Source organism: Physcomitrium patens, chromosome 2, assembly GCF_059467195.1.
Source record: "Physcomitrium patens ecotype Gransden chromosome 2, ASM5946719v1, whole genome shotgun sequence".
Taxonomy (NCBI): Eukaryota; Viridiplantae; Streptophyta; class Bryopsida; order Funariales; family Funariaceae; genus Physcomitrium; species Physcomitrium patens.
In genome coordinates, this window is record NC_143411.1 from 22,906,092 (window position 1) to 22,920,116 (window position 14,025).

The 14,025-nt window shown below is 41.0% G+C and overlaps 1 protein-coding gene across 2 annotated transcripts; it reads right to left on the reverse strand.

The window, feature by feature from the left end:
• Nucleotides 1-4,645: 4,645 nt before the first annotated feature.
• On the reverse strand, nucleotides 4,646-6,854 carry LOC112276844 (AT-hook motif nuclear-localized protein 16). 2 transcript variants are annotated; one of them, XM_024508604.3, is made up of 2 exons: nucleotides 6,712-6,854; nucleotides 4,646-6,591 (listed from the first exon to the last, which is right to left on the reverse strand). In XM_024508604.3, coding segments are annotated over exons 1-2 (936 nt in total). In that variant the 5' UTR covers nucleotides 6,713-6,854; the 3' UTR covers nucleotides 4,646-5,656. The 2 variants fall into 2 exon arrangements, with proteins under 2 accessions (XP_024364372.1, XP_024364381.1); XM_024508613.3 differs by having other exon boundaries at nucleotides 4,646-6,583; nucleotides 6,712-6,846.
• Between the last annotated feature and the right edge of the window lie 7,171 nt (nucleotides 6,855-14,025).

Consider the following 14,025-nt stretch of genomic DNA (forward strand, 5'->3'; position numbering starts at 1 on the left):
ATTTTGGATATAAAATTTTGTAATTTATATTTTAGATATTTAAGTATGATTTTTAAATAAATATATATATATATATATATATATATATATATAATTTTTTAAAAAATAACTTAAATAAGCTAAGTTGTTATTTTAGAATATTTTGAGGAAATTTTGTTTTTAGATTAAAGTTCAATTCACCTCAAAATTTTGAATTATTTCAGAATTAAACTTGAAGGAATTTATGCTTAAAAAAATAATTTTGACTAAAATGTGAAAAAAATCAAGTGAATATGTCTGAAAGGATTACTTAGTATAAAAAATGTATATACAATCTATAAGTTATAGATATAATAGTTTTTAAAAGAACTTATTTGTCTTTTAAGATTCAAAATGTTGGTTCTTAAATTATATCAAATAATTCATATAAGAATAGATTGAAAATTTTACATACATAATGTAATTATTTATTTTTGAAGTTTTTAACAACTCTATTCACATAAGGAATTTTATTATGATACCAATAATATATAGGTTAGTAGTGAAGTATTTTTTTTTTGTTATGATATTTTATTAGTATTTATTTGCATAATTTTCAATAAAAAAATCAGTGTTCTTATTTTTCATAAGTATTATCAATTGAGTATTTAACCAAATGTATTTTCAAAATTTTCTTAATTGTACAAATATTGCATTAAACACAAAACTCTATTTATTAGATAATTTAGCACTTAATTTTTTTAAGTAATGTCAATCATGAGTGTAATGTTAAAATTTTATATTTTTTCATTCTAATTACATCAGATTTCAATTGAAAATAATTTAATTTTTTTTAAATATTTGTATGAAGAATAAAATAATTTTAATTACAAAAATAATAATAAATTATTTTTTATGATATATATATATATATATATATATATATATACACAAGTATACATATATTTGAATATAATTATTTTTTAATAAAAATATTAATTTTTAAATATTAGTTTTATTTATTTAATTTGAAGAAATTATATTAACTTTGAAAGCTTAAGAATGAAAATCAAAAAAGTAGTTTTTCTTTAGTATTTATAGTTTTTAAACTTTCATGAAATAAGTTTAATCTAAAGAAATGTTTTAGTACAAGGTTCCAATATAAAAATTAATTCATATTCAATTTATCTTTTCTCTAGATCATTTTAATAAGTTTTTTCTAGCAACATTACAGTTTATAAATTATATAAATATTAAAATATAATAATATGTGATGTAGACGTATTTTTCTTTACAATGTCAATACACGTTTTTCTAAAGAGTATGGTAAACATATGCAAACATCTACAAATTTTTGTCATTCAGCTACTCTCAATCTCAACCTAAAATCTTTCAATAATTGAATAAATAAATTTGTAAACAAAACTATATATATATATATATATATATATATATATTAAAAGTATCTTAAAATAAAATAACATAATATAAAAGATCAAAAACAACGTTACTTTGAAAACAAAGGTATTAAGATTTACGGATAATCAGACAGAAGATAACATGACAAGAATGTTAGTAATTGTGAATAGGAGAGTGGCGGTTATATCGACGTGGCGCCGTGTCGGGGCCGGGCCGGGCGGGGCGGTAGGAACTGAGGAAGAACCTCCTCCAAGAGGCCCTCCCGAAGCGTGCACAAGGAAATCGCTGAGCTCCACGTGCGTCGCCGGCCCCACGTCTCATTTATAGCCCACGGTTTTCAGGGATTTGTCGACGCCCTATTGTCTCAATTTACCGTCAAAATGATGGAGGGACGCAGTGCACTGTACTCCCGATTTTTTATAGATTATTAAAGCCCTGCTTACGCCTCTGACCCTGGTGTGGGACCAGGCCTTGAGATTGTTCTGCATTGAACACTGCCGAAGCTGAGGACCTGGGTCCACCAGTTCGCTACACCCCACCCTCCTGTTCGATCTCCGGAATCCGGCTCCCGATGACCTGGATTGTGACGATTGTGGCTCTGTGCTCTGCCTTTTTTTATGTATTTTTTTTCTATTTCGGAGCAGACAAGTGATTTCTTTGGCAGAAGAGGGTAGCGTTTCACCCACCTACCTGCCTGCCTCACAACATCCTTGTGGGCTTCATGGCTTCGGCGAGGAGTAAAGATGCCGAAGGACCTTCTACAGTGCGTCTCGCGGTTCACTGGCAAATTCATTGTTTCGGGAAGTGACCATGTTCCTACACACGGAAACGGGTTGTTTCACGATCTACGGCACGGTGAGGCAACGTGATCGGACCCTGCACCGGAATCGTGTTTTTATCCCGCCTCGTCGTAGGTGCGGGAGACTTTTGCTTGCGAGCACGTGAGTGTGCGTCACGAGTGGTTGCACTTCGAAGACGTGCATGGAAGTAGTTTCGAGATGGGATTCGACGAAAGGGCTCGCGTTCAGCTGATCGACCGCAAAACGGAGCACTTGGGCACTGCTACTTCTGAGCCAGGGTGTTTATCTCGGCCGTTTAGACAATCCGGCTCGACAGATGTATTGGATTTGGTTTTCCCATGTGTTACTTGTCTCACATCGTATTGTGGTAGAATTAATTGGGTCGTTCCTGACAACGAACCACATCACAGATGCCAAGCATGATTTCTCTGCGTTGTGAGGTAGAATGTGCAGGTTGTACGATTTTACACCACGATCATGTTGAGGAATTTGAGAGGAAGGTCAATAAGTTCCCAAGGCACGACAGGAACACTTAGGCATCAGGTTAGTCGACCCAATTACTATTTAAAATTAGATCATAAAAGTTGTTTCGGTGGTGGAACCAGTGTTGTAGCGATAACTAGATTACGGACAGCAAAGGACAATTCTGGTGCTCTATCTACCACACAATACCATAAGATAAGATCAACACTAACTCTATCCTTTATCTAGACTGTTGACTTTGCATAGAAGACAAACGGCGGCACTTTCTACCAGCGATTCAAAATTAAGTCATGCATGGCCGACGGGTCAAGGATGACGTGGGTGCCACAATGCACAGGTACAGTTTGAGCTCAACAGATTTCATCTATTTACCTGCGATTTAATGCTGCCTTCCATGCACTAATTAGAATCGGAGCTTAACCTCACGTAAAAAAAATAGTTACTAGAAAAACTAAAACTCTTGACTGTGAAACACCTCCAGAACTCTTAGCAATCACCTCTTTCTTGATTTTTCATGAAGTCAGTACCTAGAGCCCTACTCTCTGTGTCAGATTAAAATAAGAAAAAGAAGCAACATCTCAAATTAAAGCATACAATGAACATTTAATATTTTACTGCATTCAACAAATCGTAAATGGATGAAGAAATTCAAAGAAGGATAATAAAACGATAGGCTTCACGCGCTTGAGTTTAAAAACCCTGAACACTAGAAGACTCGGTTGCGATGTGAATGGGGTGTAGAGATTTTATGAACTGTTGAACCCATATCCATGGTCCAATACCATCAATGAAGCCCATGATGCCTGATGCAATAAGTCTACAGTGTGCAGTTGAATCAGAATCCACTGGATCGAGCAGCTAACTATGTGCGTATTAGTAAGAAGAATCCTCATGCTAACATATACTTTTTGAAATGTTTCGGGTTCGCATAACTTGAAAAAGACGTAAATGAACCCTTTAGAGAAAGCATACGATGAACATTCAGTACTTGAGCATGGAATGAAGCTCTCGAGTAGAAATTTGAGCAACAGCAACAGGGATTTACAAATGTGAAGTCCGACAAATAAAGCATTCAACTACACTGAAGTCTGGAAGGACCACCTAGTGCTCCGGGACGATGCTATTCAATGCAGGAAAACTTACTTTCCACTTCAGCACATCCTCTGCCCGAACATACATTCCACGACGATACTTTGAGGCTAAGCACCACGCGCGATAAGGACGTTTGACCTCATGCCTCGAAACCAGGTTAGACCCTCCAATTGATATCTACCTTGGAAAAATTCAATTATTGGTAAACAAGTGCCCAGTTCGGCACCAGGCACACACCAAAAGAGTGCAGAATGTTGTTTTACAATCCACAAGAAAACAAGCGGACAGAGGTCAAGAAAGTACCTGAATGTCATAAGCTTTAGAAAGCATATTATATTGTACAGTAGACCTCGTATCTAAGACTTGTATATCGCAAAGCTTGACCCACTAAATGCAAAATACACAAAATACTCCAATCGGCATGGTCATGGTCACGACTAGATTCAGATCAAAATTCAATCAGGTCCAAAACGAGCAAAGCCTCACTTTACATCAAAGCTCTTCAATCAGATTTTGAAATACACTACACAATTTTCGATAAATTATTGAAGAACAGGTCTTAGAAGTCTGAAACAACTACAGGTTGATTCCAGTTCTTACCTGCTTCAAAACATGAAGCAGAAGCAGAAGTTAAGGACACACCTCAAAGCGGAGCCCTGCAACGAAAGCACGGGACTGAACGCTCCACGAATAATCAGAAACTTTTTATGAGGTCATTAACGATACCTTATAAGGACCATGGCAACAACTATGTGAAAATCGCAATATTAGTGAACTCCAGCTTCACGAAGCAGTCACTCGAATTCTTTCCTCGTTAGTTCCTTCATTCCATACAACCTGAGAACAGACAATGCAAAAAGAGGTATACAAGTAACCCATGGGAGGCAGAAAAATTGAAAGTTTAGAGAATGGATAACCAGATTCAATGGTACAAATAGACTAAAATTCTAAAGTTGGCAGATCATGTGTCTCGTTTTCAATTCAAAGTTGGGCCAGCTCTAAAACATGTGTCATCTATACAGTGATGTATGTACTAAGCTCACAGTATAAATGTTAATAGATCAGACATTGGTATCCCAAAAGGGGACCAAAGCTGGTCGCTGTTACATGGACCACCAAAGTGCTCGTGTAGCCGGCACCCAACAGGCAACTCATCTAAGGTCGAATTTACACGTACTAGCAAAATTGCTGCAAGTGAAAATGATCAAGAGAGGTTTAGGTCCCTAAATGCAGTGAAGAAGGGGAACGGCGGGCGCATTTAGACATAACCACAAGGACTCGAGTCGTCTCAGTTCGATTCTCCTACGAGACATTAAAAAAATACTACGATGCTAGAGACCCATCTTCACCTAGCCTTATTTTCAAATGAAACCTTCAGAAAAAGTGCGAGGACAACCCTAGAAAAACCATATGATTAAGAGCCCAATAGGTGTGACTGATCCCAACAGGGATCAAGTATTACCCCTCGAAGGCTAAGCCCCGGAGTTCAGACTGTTCGTTTGTTACCGTATGGACTGGATCCGCTTACTAGACGGAAAAGAGAATGAGGAGTTTGAAGGCGAGCATCGTCACTGGAGATCAGTGCAAGGAGACTTGATGCACATCCTTTCCAGTGACAATCAGAATAGGTGACAAGTCACTGGCGGGTTGCTCGACACTATCATGTACATTGAAGGGGAAACAGGAATAGAAGAAGGTTCCATGAATAAATACCCTGTGCACTGGATTTACAGTAAACGGTATCTGGGAGCGTCGAGAATTGGGGGCGTGCATAACCTAAAGCTACCATATTCGACGCCTGACCCGAATGACAAAAAGCTCCAATTGCAGTCAAATCACAGAATCACGAGATCCGCTCGGTGATACATAGACCATAGACATGGCAGTGAAGAATGACCTCGGAGTCAGTACTGTTGAGGTCGTTGCGTATGCCCACTACCAGATGCCCATTGATTAAGCACATCCTGCGCAGCTTGCTGACTGGCCAGGTTCGGATTGGTCTGTGGGACTATGTTGTACAAGTTTTGTAATGCAGTCGACGGATTATACGAAGACAAATCCGGGGCTTGCATTGCCTGTGCACCTGAGGCAGTTGTCACTTGCATTATCGGCGGCTCGTCGTCCGCCAGTGGAAGCCGATCATACGTCGCGCCTGTGAACGACGTCGCAATGACCAATACTGGACTAGCTGCCGTCAATGCCCCAGCAACACACCCTCCCAAAACTTGCCCTGACGCGCCCGCAAACGAAATTGTCAGTCCTGTAGGAGGACTTGGAGCCGGTGGAGGCAAGTAGGACCCTGAGAGTGAAATGATCTCAAAACGGCCGTGGATGGTAACCGTCGCGCCTGGCGTTGTGGGTTGCCGCAGTGTCACATTCGTCACAGTTCCGCTTCCGCCCATGACGCAAACTCCTCTTTGTCGCCGTCGGGCGAAGTCTGTAACGCTCTCCCACACATCATGCCCACTTGCAACTTCCAGAACATGAGGTCGCATGGCATTACCGTTCTCCCGAGTAATGATAACGGGAGGTTTAGGTTTATTTTTGGACCCTGGAGGACGACCTCGAGGTTTGCGAGAAGGCTCACCAGGTCCTGGAGGCGGTCTGCTCTTCCCCTTACTCCGCTTGCGCGGACGGCCAGGGACGCTACTCCCGCTTTGATCCTCATCGGAAGAGTTTCCTCCTTGCGGGGATGGTCGAGAGCCCGCCTCTGTTCCACCCTCCACCCCAGCCATGCAAACATGCCCGAAGTTCTCCGGTGCCGCCTGCTTGTGCTTATCTTCCCAGGGCTTTTCGTACCGGGCCCTCACGATCCCCCACGGTGCATCAATCTGAGTCACTTTATACGAAGTTAGGGTCGCCAGCGCTGCTCACAGTTTGTCACAACAGCAGTCCAGACAACAATATTCCCTTCTCTCTGCACAGGATCACGAACAAGCGGAGTAGCGAAAACACTTACTTGTTGCGTCTCGACTTTGCACAGGTGCGGTTTTCCTTGATGAGACACAACCAACACGCGGATTACTTGCGATATTGACCAGGCCCACCACCGAAGATGGTGTGTGACTTCAAGATAGATACTAAGATGATTCCTTTTCTACTTCTCCAGGATCTACATCACGCAGGAGCTGCGACACTCAACGCTCCAGACTATTGGTGCAAGCGAGAATTTTCTGATACAACGTTTGCTATTATGAGAATTTCGGATGCTGGAATTCTGGGAGGTCAAGGAGCTTCAGCTGGTGCTGTTTCAGACACGTGAGAGGAAGATAGAAGTTTATCGTGTGCGAGATTGTTCAGTCGGGTTAACTCAGAATTCGCTGCGTGAACAGACCTGAATGATTTCGAGTTCCTTATCTTCCCAGTGTAGCGACAGCGGATGCTTCTACAAACCCCTGGCACTAAAGGCCTTAATTCCACCAGAAAACCTCAATAGCCGATCGACAGGCGCTGGAGCCCAAAAATCTCTTGCACGAAAACAAGTTGATTTGAGCCTACAGACAACCTCACAAGAACAAACCAACACAGCGGATCTCGCAACCTACTAGGCGTTGAGCTGCAGGTAGCCCCAGTAAGAAAAAGAAAAAAAGCAAAAAGAAGTACTAGGCAGATGCCAGATACCAGCAGCCCACTATCACAAAAGGATTCCACTAGAGAAAGCAAACAACCCGAACCGATCGGTACTGGGTCGTGTAGCTGAGCACTGCTCTCACAAATTTTGAGACCTAAAGGAGGAGAAAGACTAAACCAACGCAAAGAGCTCGCTTTACTCAAACCAAGGATGCCGTACTTCAGCGGTAGAGTTCACGCACGACGACAACTCACAACACTCCAAACATCCCCACCACCAGCCTACCCCCTCATCACTTGGCACACAAAGCCTTCAGAGCAGCGCGAGCCGCATGTAGTCAGTCAGATACTCGAAATTGCTCTCGCTCGGCTCAGTCACAACCCTTTCCAACGAAGCCACCACATCTACACTCCCTGCGCTTGCAGAACACTCCACTGTCGACACCAGCTCGAGAAAGGAACTGTTTGCGGTTTACAGGCTCTGCCTGAACAACAAGCGCCCCCTTCAGTGGAACGCATGCGTAAGTTCGAACGATCTGCCTTGTATGGCTGACACTCTTGCAGGTCCTTACAGCTTCTTCGCCGAAGCATCGCCACCACCTGCACCAACTTCACGACTCCTCCTTCTTCCCCTGCCCCCCACCCCCCGCTCTGCCCCTTGCTTCGCCTTCCTGCCTGTCTCCTCCTGCTACAACTACACGCTGGCTTTCAAGATAGTCGTCATGATTCCGTCCCGGCCCTCTTCAGGCTCTTGAGAAAACCAGAGCTCTGACCGCCGGATCAGTGATGTCGTTGCAACGTGCGGGGCAAGAGCCTCGTCATCGCGGCGCGGGCACTCCCCTTGCCCCTCCCCTCCCCCCCCCCCCCCCCCCCCCTCTCACCCCGCCCCGCCCCTCGACACACCTCGCGGGCGTCGGTGCCCGTGCGCGCCCGTGCTGCGGTACCCAGACCCCGTTCGTGCGCCGACGACGACTGCTTTCGGACTTCCACTGCTAAGACTTCTTAGTTGCCTCTCTCTCTCTCTCTCTCTCTCTCTAATCAATCTGCCTCCGAATCGCTTCCTGCAGATCATCTGGCACCATTTTCAGACCCCCAGTGCTTCCAATCCAGCGTGGATCCCAAGCCCTTCCTCTCTATGTGATCCCATCCTTGCAGCTGCGCCTCTCGCCGAGCGCGGCAACTGAAGCTCATGGGGGGCAGATGATCCATAACCGCGAGGTGGGTCGTCACTGTTGCTAGTTCGATGAGCTCAATGATCGGACTAGCACACAGTCTCCTTCCTGCCTGTGCAAGGATGAGAGCCTTCCGCCCCCTTTGAAAAGCGCCTGTTGACTTCTATCAGTCGGGGATTGCTTGTTTTCAGGTGCCTGATTGGGATTGATTACAGGAGAATTTGAAATGATAATTAGGCTCAAGCGTGCTTGGGGTGCCCTTAAGCGGACGCAGCATCGGCAGGCGCTGTAGATTGCGATCCAGAAGGATCTAGTGATGGGCTTGAAAGGGATTGGGTCCTGCGCCTTCTGCTGGTCCCTGTTGGCGTCCCTAGTTCTTTTGACGTGGAGATGAAAAAGAACGTTAAAAGAAAGAAACTAGGAGAAAAAGAAAAAAAGATGTATATATATTTTATTTATTTATTTATTTAGATAATGCTAATCAGTAAAGACATAACGGAACCTGTTGGCATCATTCCTTAATATAGCGTTTTCCAACTGAATGATGTGATGACATGTTATCTTATTGGTTTTTCTCTGCAGTGACGTTTTATTATTGCTGCTGTTATTATAAGTACTGTTGGTACTATTATTCTAAGTTTAAAATCAATACGAAGGGGAGCAGGAGGCTGACATCAACAACAGCGGCAGCATTGAAGCACTTAGAATCCACATTTTTATTGTTTTTTTCATTTGTTTTTAAATAATACAATTGAGACATCCAACACTTGAAAGGCAGATGATTGCAGATTTTATAAAAATTCCTGCAAAAAGCTTCCGACCTAGTGCTAACAACATTCAACTTTCCTTGATCAGATAAAACTCCAATAAAATATTTCCAAATAAATGAATTTGATTCAAAGCATTATAAAATGAACTCAGTTTTGATTGTGGGATTTGTGATGCCGTACTCTAAATCCCCAAAAGTTCCCCCACTGAAGTACAAAAGCTTGAATTGCACAAAAATCTTAAAATAATACGATAGATAATAATAGATTTTTCATAAAGAAATGAAATATAGGATGACAAATATTACAAGATGCCTTGAGAGACCAACGCATGAGACATGCATCTATTCATTTTGAATCGGGATTGTAGTCTTAAAATTACATTGCGAATGAATATTTCGTTCTAAAAAGTCTGAATTTTGCTACAAATCTTGATGTATTTCATTAAAATAGTGGAGAAAATAAAAGAACTAATTAGACACAACTTCCCCCTCAAGAATTTGTTTGTTACTTAGGCAACTGTTACATTTCTTTTGAGGTCACATAACTGGGAATCCGGCTAATAAATAAGGCCTAAAATTGTGATTGATTAAGAACTCCAAGCCTAATGTGTGTGTGTTTGCATGTAAGAATCCTATAACAGATCATATTTTCTTCACGTGAGTTTTGCATAGCCTTAAAATATGAAGAAATTATTTTTTTATTTCTAATGTATATTGATTTTGAAAAGTATTTTGACTTCATCGTCTTCTTCTTGCTTCTCTCTTCTTCTTTTTTTTTATTTTTCTTTTCCATTTTTTCGTTTTCGGGGGTTGTATTATTTTAATGATAACTCAATGGCCAACATGTTTTCCCTCTAGAATATTTCCAGTTTTTCTACAGCATTCCCAGGTGTTTCGTGGTATGTATTACAAACAAACTTGGACACAGATGCTACTTGTTACAGAACCATATGTGTATACATATATATATATATATATATATATATGTACTTTATTTTTGAGGGAGAAAGATGGACGATATGAATTCTGTCATTGTGCTGTGGTGGTAGAGGGAAGTTCATGAAGAGATTCAACCCACGTATGTGTTTGTATATATATATATATATATATATAAATATATATACCCATCAATAATAATAACAATGATAGAATAAAATACAAAACTTGTGAGGAGGCTTCCGAGCTATTCTTAGAAGAATCTTTCCCATGATTTTCCCAATTTATCACATTCTAACACTTTTCATTTATTATTCACCGTAATATTATTCTAATATAAATGAAGCAATTTAAACAAATGTAAAATTCCTAATTGAATTTCCGCAGTTTAAAATCTCCCAGAAATAATCTTTAAACTATATGCTTGTTCACAAAGTTTATGTTTATGGTATGATTGAAAAAGTTTATTTACAGTGGCCGTATACAAATTTTGAGCTTGAAACCATGCAATTAAAAAATAAAAAAATAAAAAACTTTGTAATTAGAAATCAAACTCATGTAACACATACTTTGTAACTAAATTTGAGCAATTAATGAATTAATAAATGTTTTGCTTGCTTACATATGCTCCAACTTAACAATTTACAGTGAATCTTATTTTTTGATCATGTATTTTACGGTTTAAACATCTGTCAAAAAAATTATACATATATATATATATATATATATATATATATATCTCAAGAAATTTTATGCCAAATATTTGACATAAACTGCAACTTAAAGCTGTAAAACAATGTACTTGGAATGCATAAGCCCAATCAAAAGCAATTTGTTACAACCAAAACTCAATACAAAGTATTTTAGAAAGTATCTCACTCACATACACACATATATATATATATATATATATATAGTTAATTCAGGAGATTATTCTAATCCATAGATCTTTTATGTTTCTGAATACCCCTCAAGTGACATTTTAAGGTGCTGATATAAGCACCAAAAGAAATATAGTCTATGAATTGTTAAATTTATGTTCTTTCTCCATAAAATGTTTTTTCTTTGGATTATATATATATATATATATATATTTGTAGAGTTCAAGAAATTTTTTAAGACATATATTTTTCCATAACATTGTTTGATATTGAATAATTATTTTGAGTTTTATGTTTTATTATTATTTTCAAAGGTATTCAATATAAAATTTTCATTACTTCACTATGATTTTCATATGAATTGAAAGAAAATGTGTTGTTCATCGTCGGGCATTCCAAGAGCTGTTGTATTACAAGAATAAAGTTTTTCATTTTAATTAATTAATAATTAATTTATTTAATAATTGTTAATTTATTTTTGTATTTGTGATAAAAACAACATCAGTGGATTAATTTGTAACGAACAGTTTTGGTTCTTGATTAAACATTCTGTTTTATCAAAATCAATTGGGGAAGGCCGGTCACTTCGGCGGCAGCTAAGCGACAAGCAATTATTCAGTGATCAGATGGGTTTTTGTGCTAGTTTTCATCTTTATTTCTGCGTCATGGTACTATGGGTGTTGCCTCAATGTTTACCATTTCATGGTGAACATTTCTGAGAAAAAGTGATAACGGCTGCTAATGATAAGGAAAGAGAGATGAAAACTAGGAAAACTTGTAGCCGATTATTTTGTTTTTTCACCCCCCATTTTCTGAGGTGGATCGACTGCAGTACTGCTGCAGCCTCTTCTTCTTCTTCTTCGTCTTCTTATTTCGTTCAGCTGATTGTTTCTCTGAAATCAAGCTGCACTGTTTTCGTGTAGTTTCAGTCCTCATAAGGCGTCGTCAAAGGGACTATTATGCAACTGGCATTCCGGTGAACCCGCTGCAAGGTTGCCACGAGATGACGAATGGGCAGCAACTGGAACTGTGCATTTCAGCAGCCAGCATATGGCGTGTGTCATACCCAATCTGGCCCCGCATTAAGATGCTCACGATCCACGCTGTTACACTCCTGCCACTGTTGGGATCCCGGGCCCCGCTCTTGGCTTGCCGGGGAGCCCTGCCACCCTCCATCGGTTTCGCACCCGGTCGCCGTCGTCATCGATTTCCAAATTATGCACCGATAACCGTTTGACTCGTGACCATTGACTTACTGACTCTGCAATAAAGAGGCATGAATTGGTGGACAGGCGTGGAAGTTAACCGCACATGGTAAAGAATGAACGCCGCCACTCCCTCATTTTGGGTGTAATACCGACAACTCCCCCTCGTTCCTCCTCGATTTACTAGGGCTGACGTACAACATGCAATTTGGCTCATCGTCGCAATCAATCAAGGATTCTGCTGGAGCACGAATCCCATTGACAGCGCTTAGACGCCATTAAGTGTCGATTAGCCTCAGTAGATACGGTTGGGCGGTACACAGCGGCATGGGTCTGCGGCATGCAGTAAGAGTCTCTTAAGAGAACCAGCTTGGCTTTCATCACTCTGAAGTCTTTATACCATTACCGGGTCTTGGCATTGTGTGGTACGCAAGCACAAGGAGCCAAAGTGTCGCAAGCTAAATGTTATTTTGGTTACAATCGTGTAGGAACAGTCCTTTTTTTCCCTCTACCAGCACGAAAGTTTCGCTGCTGGTAGCTGATTGGGCCGAGAGCAAATCATATACGCCCTACGCCAGCGGCAGGCCATCGAGTAGCAGCCATTGCCTCACATGCTTGCATGTGGGTCGAACTTAGCCCGTCCCGGCCCTGTCCTGATGCAGCGAAATGCTTGCCTATTCGACAAATCAGGCTCTCAATCCAAATCGTAGTGGGCTGACTTCACTTTTTTTTAAAAAAACAAAAAGCAAAAAACAAAAAAAACACTCATAGCATCTCGGTCGCGTCACTCTCAACCGTGCTTTGCGTTGGGCATGGAAGGAGGGACAAGCATGGGTTCCTCATGCCTATGCTTGACTAGATTACAACCCACAGGGCATACATTCTGCAGGATATGGGGAACCGTGGGGAGAGTGCTGGTCTAATTGAAAGAAGCCTAGATTTTCATCACTGGGACTATCAGTTCAGGCTCCTGTACGCTTCTGTAAGGAAGTTGAATATGAAGCATCTTGTCCGGTAAACGACTGGGCACTGGGAGGACAACTCTAAGGTGCAACAGTTGACTTCCGCCACACTGCAGTGTGTACTTTGGCATCAAGGTGAGAAGCTGATATGCCCATTCCTGGGAATTACAACCGCAGCAGAAAGACATCTTTCCCTGTTTCATCGACTTACCCAGCGATGAGATAAAAAAACTAAAAAAATCTTATAAAGACAATGACATGAAGTAGAAACAAAAACAAAAATCTCTTAGATGTGCTGACCAACCGCACTTGTCATCCTCGTGGCAGCACGTTCTTCAGCAGCTGAACGGGGGCTGTGCACACCATGACATACTCCACCTTTTTCCCCTCCGCTTGCCAAGCACTCTGATTCCATTTTCCCCATCGAGTTTTCTTGCACTTGCAGGTGTTGCGGAAGCTGATCACACGGCGGCAAAGCAGCAGCCGTCTTTTAAGTCTTTGGTAACATCGAGAGCTGTTTATCCTAAAAAAATAAACAAAAAAAAAAAATAAAAAAAAATGGTCCCTTTGCACGCACCAACTGACCGGCACATCGTTCAGTCGACGAAAGATTCCGCAAGATTTTCAAAAAACACTCACACACATACACTCACACACATACACACACACGCACGCACGCACGCACAACGTGGGGAGTTCGGGGGGCAAAAAAGTATAATATCGTCCAATTGACGACGTCACTGCTCCACCGATGTTCGAGACTCCCCGTCACCGTCAA